This window comes from Anabrus simplex, chromosome 7, assembly GCF_040414725.1.
Source record: "Anabrus simplex isolate iqAnaSimp1 chromosome 7, ASM4041472v1, whole genome shotgun sequence".
NCBI classification, from domain to species: domain Eukaryota; kingdom Metazoa; phylum Arthropoda; class Insecta; order Orthoptera; family Tettigoniidae; genus Anabrus; species Anabrus simplex.
Window position 1 is genome coordinate 340385340 of NC_090271.1, and position 17697 is coordinate 340403036.

Here is a 17697-nt window from a genome sequence, read left to right on the forward strand (position 1 = left end):
CAAAATTGAATGAAATAAACTCTAAGAAAATGAACTGTTGCGCCAAGACTTGCAGTAATTTATGCCATTACCTCACCATTTGTAGACTCTTATGTAGAAGCTGATGATTGATGGATCTCTCGTACAGGCAGCGTCATGTCTTGTGGATTCCAGTCCTACTTCTGCTTTGTGGATAGTACACTAGCTGTACTATGACTTTCCTGCCTTTAACACTTCCTACTGTACTCCTTACATAAAGTCGTAATGAGTCCTAATTTTAAAAGCAAAGCCACCATGGGCTATGTTAATAGAGAAAATACACTTGTATTCTTCCGTATTACGGAACAGTAGCGTAACTAAATTCATAACAAAAGCTCTCCTGCCCTATACTAGTCAAAACTGGTTTCCCGTTGACTTTACTCGTCATTGAGATAACAGGTCCCAATGAGAGTAACTTTTGAGTAGTATACTACTCAGATGCGAAGTGAACTTCGTTAAAATCTTCTCCGATGTGCAGACGTAGAATCGTCGTAAGGGTGTCCTCCAAGAGTACGAGTACGAGTGGCAATCTGAATCTGAATGTCCTCTCCAGCTCTTGTCGTTGAGTATATAGCCGTCAAAATCTCCCTCCATCAACCATATCACATGGTCCAGTAAGATTCGAGGTCTCATCCCTTCTCCTATGTATTGCTGTGAATCCATCATCTTGCTTCATTACGTCCATTCACATAGGCTGAACTTTCCTGCGGAAATGAAGCGTCAGGTAGCGAACTTCGAAAAGTAGGCATTCATACGGTTTCAACTGTCTCTTCAGAAGGTGGAGAGGGTAAGGACTCTCGTAAGCTTGATGACGTGCATTTCCTGGTAATGGGCTGAAATTAGCCTGCTGACTTTGGTCGCCTCACTACGGCTATTGGAAAATTTACTGCAAGCTATTAATACGAATGATGTTGAAATACTTTACACAATAAGTTGTTCATTCAGAATACGTTATACCCGCGATACAAAGAAATGAAATGATGTGAAATGGATGATTAAAACCCAATATATTGATACATATTAATTTAAAAAACCTACCAGTGATTAAATATATACATCTTATCAATTAATTATACAGTTCAATAATTTAATATATGCCGTGATGTCCCAAACATCACAAGTATACCAGGCAAAGTATTCACTGGCATCTTGGAGGGGAGGGTGCGATCAGTGGTTGAGAAGAAGTTGGATGGAAACCAGTGTGGTTTCAGACCACAGAGGGGCTGTCAGGATCAGATATTCAGTATGCGCCAGGTAATTGAAAAAAGTTACGAGAGAAATAGACAGCTGTGTTTAGGTTTCGTAGATCTAGAGAAAGCATATGACAGGGTACCGAGGGAAAAGATGTTCGCCATACTGGGGGACTATGGAATTAAAGGTAGATTATTAAAATCAATCACAGGCATTTATGTTGACAATTGGGCTTCAGTGAGAATTGATGGTAGAACGAGTTCTTGATTCAGGGTACTTACAGGGGTTAGACAGGGCTGTAATCTTTCACCTTTGCTGTTCTTAGTTTTCATGGACCATCTGCTGAAAGGTATAAAGTGGCAGGGAGGGATTCAGTTAGGTGGAAATGTAGTAAGCAGTCTGGCCTATGCCGACGACTTGGTCTCAATGGCAGATTGTGCCGAAAGCCTGCAGGCTAATACCTTGAAACTTGAAAATAGGTGCAATGAGTATGGTATGAAAATTAGCCTTTTGAAGACTAAATTGATGGCTGTAGGTAAGAAATTCAACAGATTTGAATGTCAGATTGGTGATAGAAAGCTGAAACAGGTCGATAATTTCAAGTATTTAGGTTGTGTGTTCTCCCAGGATGGTAATATAGTAAGATTGAATCAAGGTGTCAAAGCTAATGCAGCGAGTTCGCAGTTGCGATGAACAGTATTCTGCAAGAAGGAAGTCAGCTCTGGGACGAAACTATGTTTACATCCGTCTGTTTTCAGACCAACTTTGCTTTATGGGAGCGACAGCTGGGCGGACTCAGGATTTATTACTCATAAGTTAGAAGTAACAGACATGAAAGTAGCGAGAATGATTGCTGGTACAAACGAGTGGGAACAATGGCAGGAGGATACCCAGAATGAGGAGATGAAGGCTAATTTAGGAATTAACTTGTTGGACGAAGCTGTATGCATAAACCAGCTTCATGTGAGGCGAATGGATGAGGATAGGTTACCTAGGAGAATAATGGACTCTTATGTAGGGTGAGAGAAGTAGAGGGGGACCAAGACGATGATGGTTACACTCTGTTTCTAATGATTTAAAGATAAGAGGTATGGAACTAAATGAGGCCTTAACACTATTCGCAAATAGAGGATTGTGGGGACATTTAGTAAATTCACAGAGGCTTGCAGACTGAACGCTGAAAGGCATAGCGGTCTATAATGATAATGTATGTATGTATGTATGTATGTATGTATGTATGTATGTATAAGGTTAACACAGGCGTGTCAGATTTTGAGACACATGCAAATCTTTTGGGAGTGGCCAATTCTGATGACTCAGTAGCTTTCTTCTTTTCATGGTCTTTGGAACTACCAGGCTAAGCTTTTGGGATCGTAAATTATGTTAAGCTATTAGTAGATGCTCACTGAGCATTAACAACCTCTTCATCTTTAAGGAAATTAAGTAGTGGATCCCATTGCTCTAACAGCCTCTGCAGACACCTTCCTAACGATAGCCATCTTTTTGCAAACATGTTTCAGTATCTTCTTCATTTCCTTGTTGTGAAGCTCTTGCAATTCCTTAAAGCGTTCCTTCCTCTTACGACTCTTTTCTACATAACAGAAGATGTCGACTAATAGTTCATCGACTTTAACAGCGAAACTGCTTGCACCTTTCTCGGCAGCCAAATTAATCAAATGGCATGATCAACCCAGTACGAAGACAGATGTCTGTCCTTCCCTTAAAACAGCAGCAACTCCATTCCTCTTTCCAATCATGACTGGAGCATTGTCGGAACAGAACACTACACAATTTTGAATTGGTATTTTGTAACACACTAACTGTGAAATTACCTACCAATATTATATCCCATTGAATCATCCACACAGGCTGGAACAGACAACACTGAGCTATCTTTTCCTGCTTTGCCACAAAACAAGCGACGACAATAGGGTAAAGCTTAGCATCACAATTACTGCTCCCATCCGTAGCTAGAGAAAATGATTCATGTTGCACGTAAGCAACGAGTTCACTTCTTGAATCCGTAGCCATTTCTTTCAAAACGTGTGTGGGTTTTGTATGACAAGAACCATATATTTTTGCAATTTCTGAACCTGGAAACATTTTTCTAAACAGAGCACCAGCATGATTGGCAGCAGCTAACAGGATATTATGTTCAATTAAAAATTAAGTGAACAAGCATTCCACTCTTACTATATCAGGATCGGCTCCAGAAGAGGTGAAAACCAAATTTATTTTCTGACTGCCATCCTTAAATTTTGTATTGGAGACATGTTTAACAGATTTAATGTGATTTACTAATTCTTTTCTTTCTCCGTGAGAAATGTTTATAGCACACGAGCACATAACAGAATGTGAATGTTTCGCCTTTCCGTGATCGTATAAAACAAGGAAATTCAGCAGAATATGTCTCCCTAAAAGATTGATAATATAGTTTCTTAGCTGAACTCATTACAAACACCACTAAAAATACTAAATCGCTTACAAATTTGTCACACATTTCCACGAGTTTCAGAACTATCGCCAAAGTTACTCACACCCACACACAAACAAAGCCTTTCAGATGCTACGAAGCACGACACAGTTACTAAAGTTGTTACATATAAATTCACAGCCTGCTACTTTTCACTGATTTCTTTTCTTCAAAATCACAGCCTACTACTTGTTTGGGAACATCTCGGTGAATGAAGTAGCAGTTGAGGTTGAACAGGTGATAATCGATAATGTGATTATCGATACATTTATCGGTCGAATTTCAAACACTGCATCTTGCATTACTAGTTAATATAGAAAGTCAAACAAAATTAATTTGACTGCAGAAAGCAAAAACAAATGTGAATATTCAAAATCCACACAATAACATTCGTCCGTACAACCGTAAAACACAGGCAAAATCCGTACATTTTATGGAAAAACAGGAATACTTGGCAGGTATGCAATATAGATAAAAAAGATATTTTATCATATGGATCCTGATAAAACAATATCAAATGCTTCTGTAACGGGCTGCAAGAAATCCAAAAATAGAGTTAACTGTTGTATTTCGTACCAATGCCAACATGAATGATAAAAGAAAAGTGACATAAGTTCGGTACCTTTGCTAAACCTTGGTGTTTTCATTTTTTTTTTTTAACTCATAGGTTTATGTTGAATATAGAAACAATAGAAAGGCAATGATGATCGCTGTCGAATTGGACAAATGGATCAAAGATTTCAACGACATGAGAAAGAAGAATTGCAATCTGTTAATCATTCTTGTGTCATGTTACAAAATTCCAGCTGAGATAAGCAACATCGGGGGGGGATTTCTTCCTCCTCAATACACTAATTATCTTCAATATTTGGTTGTGGGAATAAAGAAAAGTTTTAGAGCATATTATAGATGGTATCAAGTGAAAGAAAAAACCAACCAAAAAACCAATAGGGATTCTATAGTGAGTTTGTCGTTGCTGTATTGTACATCCAGTTGTTTGGAGAGAACTTTCAGCTACAACAATAAGGAATTGCTGGTCCCAGACTGCAGAAAACTCTTAAACGTCTCCCCAATGGAGCAACTTGTAGCCATGGACTACTGACGACATTGCTGACTTAGTGAAACGACCTGAAAGTTCAAGTGACAGTGAAAGTGAAATATCTGAGCTGATGCATCAGAAGATGAAGAATGTGCAGACCATTGAACAGATCACCACATTGCCATTCACTCAGCTATTTCAGTCCAAAACAATCCATTTCTAAAAAGGATTTAATCTGCAGGTACATCAGAGAGTGTACTGTATACTCCACTGAAGTCACACCTGAATAAAATGCACTTTGATTGTGTAAAATTTGCATGCAACTTCTGTCACAATATTGTACAAATACGAAATAGACCTACGTACATAAATTAATCTTCAATCAATACTATTTCTTTAGAGTATGTCACTACATGCTCCAGTGTTCATTGTGTCCATCTTCCAGCACCATGCAACACAGAATGCACTTGATGTTGCTGGGTTCTGGTCGAGATTGCTGTGAAGTGCTTTGATTTTTATCTGTGTTATAGTTTGTTATGTGGTATAGTAAGCATAATTGAACTGTGTAAATGATATTTCTGATACGATAATAATAAACTACATAGCATAAGTCATTCACATGAACGTCACCTAGATTTAACACTCTCCTCTTTATTGCACCACCTAACGACGGTATTATAATAACGGATAAATGTACACATTTGTCACGATGGGGTAGGCTTTTCCATGTTTCAAATTACTATCACACAGTTTTTTTATGTCGAGTTTTTCATCAATTACTAGGTTACGTCTTAAACTGTTGTGAATTTCTCCTCAGAAATTTTTGGAAAGTTGTAAAAGCATATTGGGACTGCAACTGAGGTGATGAAACACTTCCTATGAAGCCTTCATTACACACAAACCATGTACTGCTCTAGATGAATACAGTATAGAACCTGGGCTGCCATTTGGGATTCCGATTATTTCTTTCGCAGCACTTTCGACTAGATTAATGTCTTCCAGAAAGCCACATCAAGTTGTCGTTAAAAGGGGTGCACTGCAAAAAGATGTCTATTTAAACAATTGTAATCCTACATTAAGTAGGAGTAAATATGAAGATGTGAAAGGCACTGCATGCCAAAGATTACAATATTTATGAGATAAATTATATTACTGTTCCCATTACACAAACCCTTGATTTTTGAAAGGAATTTTAGCAATATTACAGGACCCGCGATGCTCCGCAGCATTCGTTATAAACACGTCAGATAACTCGTCTTGATACGCCTGTCGTAATCATATTGCTTTGCCATATTGCTTTGATAGATGCTATGAAATGAGAATGGAGAGTGTTGCTGGAATGAAACAAGACAGGGAAAACCGGAGTACCCGGAGAAAAACCTGTCCCACCTCTGCTTTGTCCAGCACAAATTTCACATGGAGTGACCGGGATTTGAACCACGGTATCCAGCGGTGAGAGGCCGACATGCTGCTGTCTGAGCCACGGAGGCTTACTTATGAACATTTAATAAGAAGTGTTATGGTATGCCGCAGTTCGTAGTCAGAATTCATCCATTCTGACACTATCATGCCGTCTGTTAAGTAAATAAATCTATCCATGAATTTGCTTGATCTAAAGCTTGTTATTATGTCATAGAAGGCAATGCTATTTTTAATTTCAGTCATACATAGAACGGTTGTCTTGTGAGGTCATAGACTAGTCTCGAAGGAGCGTTTATTGCCAGGCAGAGAACTTTAAGAAACATGGCTTTCACTCTTTCTAATGTAGCTAGGTTTTCCTTTGAAAGGTGTTCCCAGATAATGTCTAAGGCGTATGTCATGATGGGGTCTGTTTGTACATAGACTTTCTCTTAGCAGCATGTAAGTTACTAGGAACACTCTGCCATCTGTTGAATATGTTCAGAAGCTGGGAATGGTTAGAGTCAAAGAGTATCTAACAGGGAATAGTATTCTTCTGTGATCAGAAGAAGTGTATACTCTCTGGTCTGACCAGCAGTAATCAAACATGGCTGCCTGCAATGACTTTAGTAAGGATGAAAATCACATGTATCAGAATATTAATCAAAGTATTCGTCGTTTAGCAACCTGCTAAGTACAGAATGGACTGCAGGTTAGGATAAACCTTCGCCTGCAATTATTGGAGTGATCATTTAGTGATTTTATCAACGTCTCATGATTCACCGGCAAGCAATTCCGGAGAGATTAAAACAAAAATGAAGCAAATCGGTCGAGTAGAACAGACAGACGGATTTGCCAAAGCTGTTTTTAGTAAACTCTTTCCATATATAGATAACCTGAAGCACTTTCCAATAATAACAATAATAATACAATTAAAAAAGGGGGTTTTGAATATTTTTCCAGTGAAAATGAAGCTAATTTTTATGAGAAGAGAGTACAGTATTATAATTTTATAATGAAAAATTTTCACAGATCAACAGTTTTAGACAACAAACCAAGAATAACATTAAATTCAAATATAATAGTATTTGTATTGTAGATAAAACATACCTTGAGATCACCTTTTGGAGCCTGAGCAGCATAATTGAGCAAGGGATTACCACTAAGAATATTCTCCATTCGAATTCTTTCTTCTTCCTGACGTTTTTCAGTTTCCTGTAACATTAAATGTTATAATGAGGTGTTAAAGCTGTACAACATCCATAGCAATTACAGATTTTCATGCAAAGAATTCACAAATGGTGGTGGTGATTTATGTTTTACAAAGAAGTACAACTAGGCAATCATCCTCTCTGAAAAAATTAAGGGGAAACTAAAAGGAAAGTTACACAAAACTACTTATTCAATAAACAAAGAGCCTCCGTGGCTCAGGCGGCAGCACGCTTCCCTCTCACTGCTGGGATCCGTTGTTCAAATCCTGGTCACTCCATGTGAGATTTGTGCTGGACAAAGCTTTTCCCCTGGGTACTCCGGGTTTTCCCTGTCATGTTTCATTCTAGCAACAGTCTCCAATATAATTTCATTTCATCTGTCAGTCATCAATCATTGCCCCAGGCTTTGGCAGAGGGCACAATTCCCATCCTCGCCGCTAGACGGGGGCTTCCTTCATTCCATTCCTGACCCGGTTGAATGACTGGAAACAGGCTGCGGATTTTCATTTTCACTTATTCAACAAACAAATTTGAAAATGAAGTTAAAAAAAATTAAACCAAAATGGACACACATATCAAAAGGGAACAAACTTTCTGAGTAACAGAAAAATTTATGTGCGCTTGAATAATCCAGTCTTACTCATAAAGTGAATGATGAGATGAGTATTTCAGAAAGTCGCATCAGGTTTTCGTTAAAAGGGGTGCACTGTAAAAAGATGCCTATGTAAAACTTTTGTAATCCTACATTAAGTAGGAGTAAACATGAAGATGTAACAGGAACTGCATGCCACTGATTACAATATTTATGAGATAAATTATATTAGTGTTCCCATTACATAAACACTTCATTTTTGAAAGGAATTTTAGGAATATAATCTGAAGCATTTTCCAATAATTAAATTTTAAAAAAAGAAAAGAAAAAGGAGTATTTCCGTTGTGGGCCTCTATGAGTTTTAGTTTTTCCTACAGGCCGGGGTTCCATCTTAGACCAGAGAGATCAACGCATTCTGCAAGGATCTGGGCCACAGTGAATTCCGCACCAAATGAACACACTCTCCGTGAAGGCCACAAAGAGGATGGAGACACGGCAGTTGTCTTCTTAATTGCTCTCAGCTTGTTGGGATTTTGGATAACTAGCCACTGTGATTCCCAGGATGCCAAGATGGTTCCAAGTAGCTGAGAACAAATGCCCGCAGTAGGTAGGTTCATCGGTTTAGATTGTAAAAATACGGCTTCTTTCACAGCTCAATCTGCCAGTCCATTGCCCGCAAACCCCATGTGACTATAAATCAGCCTGTAGCTGACAAATTAATGTTAGTAATAATTTACATGTCCTGTTTGCTGCAAGCCTCTGAGAATTTACTAAACGTCGCCACAATCCTCGATTTGCAACTAGTGTTGTGGCCTCATTTAGTTCTATACCTCTTATCTTTAAATCGTTAGAAACCGAGTCTAACCATCGTCGTCTTGGTCTACCTCTACTTCTCTTACCCTCCATAACAGAGTTACTGATTATATCTTTGCTTATATATTTGTGATTTTACGGCTGATGATGACATTATATATGTCGAAACCAGTCCCCAAGTTGAATAAAAGGTATTTGTAACATAAACACGTACCTAATTAGTATTGAAAAGGTTGAACCTAATAGATATCTTATCGTTTATCTCAGTTCAATACGAAGCCTCCGTGGCTCAGACGGCAGTGCGTCGGCCTCTCACCGCTGGATACCGTGGTTCAAATCCCGGTGACTCCATGTGAGATTTGTGTTGGACAAAGCGGAGGCGGGACAGGTTTTTCTCCGGGTACTCCGGTTTTCCCTGTCATCTTTCATTCCAGCAACACTCTCCATTATCATTTCATAGCATTTATCACTCATTAATAAATCACCTTGGGAGTGGCAACCCCACTGTAATAACAGCCTATATATGTTTCATTCATTACATCCCTGACCCGGTCAATGACTGGAAAACAGGTTGTAGGTTTTCATTTTCGTTTTTCATTTTCAGTTCAATACGAAAATATTAATGAAGTTCATACCTTTAAATAACTGTAGGTACACATAACATAGCAAATGCAACATTACTAAAGGATTTATAATGGAGAAGAGCAACACCGAAGCTCCGGGTAGCAAAAGTAAGTCACGATAAGTATCGTTGCCAACTTACGAGAATTGAAACAAGGACGATTTAGAAGAAAGGCTTGAAAGAATTGAACATTTTCCCTCCTTTTCTTTATTTCCGTAGACATTTATTTTTTCGTGATAATGTCAGCTTTTCCGTAATTATTTCCCCATTGACCATAATTCCGTAATAGTGACGTGAAATCCGTAATAATTATGGACAATCCGTAATAGTTGGCACCTCTGTGGCAGGAAGTGCGCCCAGATTCGAAGTGTGGCGGTCTGTAGCCCTTGTTCAGCGATGGAGTGTTCATGGCCCTCATGCCAAAATCATTAGGAACTGTCACACCAAGCTAATCCACAACTGGGTCAATAAACCAAAAAGAGGACGACCTTCGGAAGAGCGATCTCCTGAAAATGGAGTGGCAGTGAGGGAGATATTCATTTGCAGTCCTGATAAATCAACACGCCAGGCAGCTCGTGAGAGTGGAATCGGAATGCCTACAGTGTATGTTGTGTAAAAGAATGACCTGGTCTGGAGACCCTGAAAACTCGGTTATGTTCAGGAGTTATCGCTGGTAGGAATGTGACAGGCGAATGGAATATGGGAAAATTATGCTGTCATGACATAACGATTGGCCGGATGCCTTCAAAAACATTATTTGGAGCGATGAAGCAGCTTTTCACGTTGGGGAGTTCTTCAATCAACACAACTGCCATTATTGGGCAGAAACAAATGCAGGAATGGCAGCTGAAAAATTCCAAAGCCGACCAAAATTGGCAGTCTTGTGTGGTATGACCACGCATCATATCATTGGTCCATTCATATTACAAGACACCACGAACAGAGACCGGTGTAGCCGCATGCTGAACGAATATGTGTGGCCAGTGATATCACAATGGGACAATTTTGCTAATATTTTTCAGCAAAACGGAGCACCGCCTCATATTGCCTTAATCGTTGGGTGACTGGCTGGATGAACACTTCGCAGGATGGTGGCTAGGATGGCGAGGACTACATGAATGGCCTACTAGAAGTTACGACCTCATCTCTTGCGACTATTTTTGTGGGGTTGAGCCAAAGAAGTGTGCCGAACAAACCCATGCACTCTAGAAGAATTAGAGGAGGAATAAGTTGTCCTCGAAAATGTACCTCAGATTTTCCTGCAGAAATAAACTGACGACATTCCTATACGTTTACACTGTTTGGTTGACAGGCAGGAGCATATCTGGAATTTTAGTGTGGTACACACATTCTCATCATCCTGAGAACCGACCACGACTTAATCCGTCTGAAAATATTGGTTAACAAAAAACTTATGTACATTTAAAACTAGAGAGCTACATCTGTCTTTAAACCCCTATTAAGTAATACAATTAGTATGGTTATCGTGATGTGCAGTGTGCCACCAAGTACTTGTGCAGGTTTTCCATTGTGATGTTTTGGCAGGCCGAGAAGGACCGTTCAACATCGCAGGAAATCACGGGTGCATATTTCAAAAGAAAAAACTGAGCGAAATATCTTCCGAGGGCTCTTCTTGTACACCACTAAAGATAGAGCTTGAATAACCTAGATTTCGTTATGGAGTTTGTTAGAAACTCTGACTAATGAAAAGCACCAAGCCATCCCAGTTGACGCACTTGGACCTACCGTATTTGACAGCAAAAGGTTAGAAATCCGAACTTTAAAGGAATTTTAAAGCTAACTTTAGCCATTGAAATATATTCCATACAAGATGAAATTCACCATTTATTCTATTATAGTCTGAAAATGAAACAAACTGACAGAAATTTTGTTGAGCAATTAGCTACATATGTACAGAAATGTTACATTCTTCATGTAATGTAAAAACAAAACAGAAGTATAACCACAATTCATTTTCAGTTGTCTACAAATAAAGGACGACGACCCATGTGCAACACCCTGCTCTTCAAATGAAAATAGCCTATCCCAAACATTAAGAGGCTACTTAAGCTCGCTTCATAACATGAAGAAAACAGACATTTTCAGCATAGCGAATAGAAGTGAGAGCGCTTCGACTCGCTTCCCATTACAGCAACGGAGAAACTAGCGGTTACAGTGCGGAGATTTGCCACCGCAGCGCAACGATCGCTTTTTATACTGGGTGCGTGCGTTTCTACATGTAGCAGGAGTGATTTTTTGAGTATAATAACTAGATTTTGGAATATAGTGAGCGTGAAAATGCTGTCGTGCTTTGTGCTGAGATGTCGATCTGGTTACACCTTTTCACCACCTGAAAATGAGGAGCATTTCTCTCAGGGAGCTAGAGCGATCCCAAGAAAAGACATGCAGCTTATGCCTAAGTCTAGGATTTGCGAGTGTCATATTTCGGAAGATCTTATTATAAAGGTGGGCACGTTTATTAATAATGGAGAAAAAGTTGAAATTCCGAGAATAAGGTGGAGCTTAAAGCTGTCCCTCACATTTTTGCAAACTTACCGTCCTATTTAAGCAAGCACCTCAAAATTCGAAAACCCCCATTAAAACAAGAGTTACTCAAAGATCATGTTGGCAGTGACAATATTAACAGTAGTAGTCTAGAATGTAATGAACTAAGTTTTCCCTCTACTTAATAGTGACGATAATGTAAAAATAAAAGAACCTGGTCTCAGTCTGCCCTGTAAAGTAGCTGATAGTGACGATGCTTCTAGAACTACAGTATTCTAAATTTGAGGAGACAAGTTAAAAACCTTGGAAGGAATTTAATTAGAACCAAAAATAAATTAACTGCATGCAGAGCTAAATTAGAGCAGATTGCAAATGAAGTTAATGTGTCAAGTGAAGCTGAAGACAGTCTTAAGTTCCTTAAAAAAAAAAAAAGATTGTGGACACAATGCTCAAAAAAATGTAAGACAGCCCCAAAGGTATGTACTATTCTAACGAATTTATATTAGATAGTTTGCTTTTGAAAATCAAATCCTCTAAGTGTTAGAGACATTGTTTGAAGCACGAGTTACTTCCTCTCCCTACCGAAGCTCATTTGAGAGGTTCAAATATAATTATGGTGTTAATGGAAATACCGTGAGTGCAATTACAGATTTTTATTTAAACGAGCAAGATGAAAACAACTGACTAGGAATAGTGATTTTTGATGAAGTAAAATTGACAGAAGACATCAGATTTAATACAACTACACTGACAGCTGACGGGTTTGTTGATTTAGGAGATGAAACTCCCTACGACAAAAAGAACGTCCTTGCCAATCACGTGCTTGTATTTAGGTTTGTCCCTTTGTTGCACAGCTAGATACAGCCCGTAGTAGTGTATGCTAGCAAGAATGCAACTCCTGGAGAGCTATTGTCAAAAATAATAATTCAGGTCATAATTCAATTGGAACAAGCTGGGTTGAAAGTAATTAGTTTTATGTGTGATGGAAGTCAGTATAATAAAAGGGCGTGGATTAATTTGGAAATTTCATGGAAGAATGACAAAATAAAATGCTTCATTGAAAACTCTGCAGATCATCAAAGGCGAGTGTGTGCATTTTCTGATTCCGTGCATATTTTGAAGTGCATACGTAATTATTTCCACAATAACGTTCTTTTGCTGTGTAAAGGCAAAGAGGTGAATTACAACTTTTATAGACAGTTATATCAAATTGACTCTTCTCCTGAGTTCGCTGGTCTTCGAAGTTGTCCAAAGATGACATCTTCTCACACAGACCCAACCTCATTTCAGAGGAAGAACGCCAGGTTAGCTTTTCAGTTATTCAGTAATGTGTAGCCAACGAAATGAAGCTGTTTAGAGAAATTAAGCCTAATGAATTCAGTGATAGTGAGCACACAGAAATTTTCATACGAGAAATCAATAATCTTGCAAATGCCCTAAACTCCACATTGCCCATAAGATGGCTTTATAAAGGTTCTCTGTCACACAAAATATTGCTTGAATTTTTAGAAAGCATCACATCTGAGAAAAACACATTTTCATCTTCAAGAACTTTAGAATCATTAAGAGTAACCTTTAAAAGAACTCTGGAAATGGCGGACTACTTGTGAAGCAGAGGATTTGCGTATGTCCTGAGGGCAAAATTTAATCAAGATCCTTTTGAGTGCCATTTCTGTATTTTGTGTTCCCTTAGTTGTGATGATCACCCTTACACTGCAGACTTTTTACATTTACACATAAATATGTTTTATGTTTTAGAGTTTTGTACAATTTCGTAAGAAGGCTACATGGGAATAAAAAGTGACCAATATGTTGACAGCTTAGACTGTGCTCGCACTCTTCGTAGTGAAGAGCCACCTGAGCTTCCACTGCAAAATTTAACCTCACTGAAGATTATGGCAAGAAGAAAGGCTTGCGATACTTGACACATCCTTCACCGTGTGTGTTTAGGTTGCTATTGCAAGTAGAAGAGATTGTCTCAGAAAAATTGCAATAAGAACAAAATTTATGCGGCGATATACTTTTTGCATGTTTGGACAACAGAGACTCTATAGTTGTCCGACCCACAGACTTTGGATGCAGCAGCGATCACAGATATGACCTTGTGGGAAAATTAGTGTTTTCATTACATTAAGTGCCGATTCTTCTTCCGTATGAAGGAAATAAGGAAAGAGCTGCTATCGTCCAATTCAGCGAAATCGTCCCGGAAGTTCTCCAAGGTTTCGGACAACTACTGTAATGCTTTTGAGGGAGAGTTAAACTTTTTGTATATGTCTTAGATAATGTGAAATGCATAATAGATTCAACTATATCTCAATACTTTGTAAGTCATTTTAGAATTACTGATGTTCAAATCTTTCCAGAGGATAACATTAACTCTTTCCGCTCACGTGTCGACACAGATCGACATGGTATAGATGTTGATTCCCATTGGGAACCTGAAATATTTGTCCTGAATGAGTAATATCATCTGATGGCCAAGCAGGCATCTCATAGTGCATTGGCACTGCCGGTGGCTCCAGGTAGCCTAAGCAGTAGCCTCCATGGTATGCACTAGCCATGCATCTTGGTGGATGTGCTATGTACCAACTACACTTAGCACATGGGGGCGAAACGCTGGCAACCAGGAATGAGTTAGGTGGAAAATTTATAATGTCCAAAACAGACCATTTATATTGGTATTATAATAGGTTGACAGCCGCTGTTCAGCGCCAACACTCAATCGACACACTGTTTCCAATGAAAGTTGGAAAGTAATTCCTGAGTTTATCACTAAGTAACATCAGATAGAAAGAAATTTAATTTATATGTATCTTTCATCAAATCACAGTGAGATGGATGTACTATAGTTGGCAACATTTCGTAAATGCTCTAATTTACTTTCCGAGACCAGATGCTTCAACATCCCACAGACCTTCAAGTGATACCCAGGACGGAGCATTGGCGCAGAGATGGAGGACTTCTAACACACACCAGCAAATCTACTAATATGAGGCTGGCATATTTCAAATACCACTGGACTGAATTTGCCAACTGGGGCTCAGAAGGCGTGTGAGCCACTCAGCCCAACCTTGTATATGTTCCCATCCTTTCTTAGGGCCATTTTCTCCAAATCGAGTTAAACCTGGTATAAATTAAACCAGTTTAACTTTAGAACCTAGTTTAAACTTGCGTTCATTTTCTCCACCAATTGAAGGTCCCCCCGGAATAAGGGTCTATGCCACAAAACTAAAATGTTCAGGAAACAGAAAAAAAACGTCTGAATAACTAGAAAATGAAAAATTCATATTTTGAATTAAATCAGAATGCTTAAAGACCACTTGAAAACCGAATGATCACAAATTAATCTTATTAATGTAGTAAAAAAGCACTTTCTCATTTTGAAATCATGGAATAAGGGTCTAAACCACATTTTCACAGTTTAATACAGTGTTACTTATTGCGAGATGAATCACTTCAAATCACTATAGAATCCTCTGAATTCTTGAGACATATAGTCACATATCTTCAGCAGGTCATTCTTTTTTCTTTCTTAATCCGCAGTGTTGAGCCGTAGAGTTGTGGCAATTCTTGAGACAGGAATAGTGGCTGATTACATCTGCTCTTGACACCTTTAACTAAGGCATATCTTTCTCGAGGAGCAATCAAATTGTGGCATCTTCGCATAAACACAGTTGTGGGCTCAAGTTCAGAAAACTTCAGTCACATTCCTTCAGTAACCTTGAATTTAGGGTCTTTGACCAACATTTTGCGTCTTTGAAGTCAGAACTCTGGATAGACTAAACATGCCTAAGAATGGGAGGGAAGCAGCCGTGGCCTTAATGAAGGTACATCCCCAGCATTTTCCTGGTGTGAAAATGGTAAACCACGGAAAACCATCTTCAGGGCTGCCGACAGTGGGGTTCGAACCCACTATCTCCAGATTACTGGATACTGGCCACACTTAAGCGACTGCAGCTATCGAGCTCAGTTTGTATCATTTTAGCGTAATGATAATTAAATGAATGGTTTGTATAATGCATTATGTAATAATGACCAAATTTATTCTAAGGACCTTCCTTAGCACAACATAACCTATTTATTATAGACCCTTATTCCACTCACCTGTTGTGGCCTCGTTTTTGCTTCTTTTATAACGCCTTTCGTTGTTGTGTAAGCCTCACCCCTATTTCGTTTCCTTTCATGTTCATTATCCTTCCAGTTATCCATATTTATCTTAGTTTTTCTGGTTTTATTCAAGTTTTTTAACTGGTTTTTCTGGTTTTATTCAAGTTTTTTTAACTCGTTGGACGGAACATTCAATACACTGGCATCCATCTTGAATGAGTGGCATAGACCCTTCTTCCAGGCAAAGAAGTTTTTTAACAGACAAATGACCTATTTCTGTTAAAGTTATGACTATCATAGTTCGTATGCAATAGCCTCATATGATATAGACCCTTATTCCGCAAAAAACTCAACTTGCTGAAAAATGTGGTTTAGACCCTTCTTCCAGGGGGGGGGGCTTCAATTTCTGACACTTTGTTTAGTTTAAACGACAGCTCGCCTATTTAAACTAATGATGTCAAGTTTGCGCTAGCGCTGGCTGCACTGAAGGAATAGTCGAAGGCATGGTCGATTGGAATTAGCTAACCAGAGCCAAGTAATTCAATAACCGACATTTTTGTATTAATAACAGCTGTTTGCGGCGAATTAATGCTATCGTACGTAGTGAATAAAGAAGAAATTTGGCAGGATATTAGCTTTACTGATAAATAAATTGTTTACATTTGTGTGAAGTGTTGTGTCGTATAATTTTACCCATTGCTGTCTGCAATTTCTTGGAACACACTTTTATTTCTTATTTTTCTCTGTCATGCTTTACCATAAAACAAGTACCGTGGGCCTAATATGTGTCTTTTGATGTCTGTATTGTCTTACGGAACACACGGGAACGTTGAAATATTAAAATCCTGGTCTTTCAGCAATACGGTATTCCTTTTCTCAGAAAATCAACATTTATGTGAATTTCAAGTAAACAAATTCCAAGCATGCTCGGGATCTATCTCCTATTAAAATCCATCGCCCTCGGCCAGGATCAATCTCTCAAACCTTGGATCCAGCAGACAGACCCACTGAGGATGTATTACTTGATTCTATATTCATTTATAACATAACCAAGTTCGCAGTATGTCGTACTGTGCGCATACTACTCTTCTCCCTATAGCAATAATATTTCTATTGCTGGTATGCTAGCAGTAGTTACGATGAAACATTTTATTATTTTTCTGATCCTATAAATATATAATCTAGTGATTAGAAATTGTATACCACCACCTCTCCTATTGTGACGACCAACGTTCTGAAGGTAAAAATATTTTTGACAAACTGGATTCGAACCGTCTAATCACAGCTTCGGACGACGATGACCGAACGCTTTAACGATCACAGCCACCAGACACTGCACGGAGAGCGGACGTATTACACCACTTATGTACGAATATTGTTATGCTTCACATTACAGTATTTATACCACCAAAAGTATTTTATATAATATTATAAAAAGACTGCAATTTAAGGTCTGTGGTCCCTGTCGTTAATGAAAAAATTGCCTGCAGCATAATATCTTAAAGCAACCAGAATCATTACTTCTAGCGAACCAGCATTATTTTGTGCAGTTGACATTTTAAATGAATCCTCCTTTGATACTAGACAATCCTTGCTGTTCGCTTATGAATTATAAATCCATCAAAATACTCTGTTACATCCAAATTTCCAAGATTGTAGACTTTTGTTGGAATGCGACTTCTTAACCTCACTTGAATATCAAAATTATTTCCTATTTAACCAAAGACT

The 17697-nt window shown here is 38.5% G+C and overlaps 1 protein-coding gene across 2 annotated transcripts in view; it reads right to left on the bottom strand.

Moving 5' to 3' along the window:
* The window catches only part of c12.1 (spliceosome-associated protein CWC15), an 89620-nt gene that overhangs the window by 16026 nt on the left and 55897 nt on the right, over positions 1-17697 (bottom strand). For both annotated transcript variants that reach the window (XM_067151818.2, XM_067151817.2), the window contains exon 5: positions 7230-7334. In XM_067151818.2, the coding sequence (XP_067007919.1) occupies positions 7230-7334 (105 nt within the window). The remainder of the gene's footprint in view (positions 1-7229; positions 7335-17697) is intronic.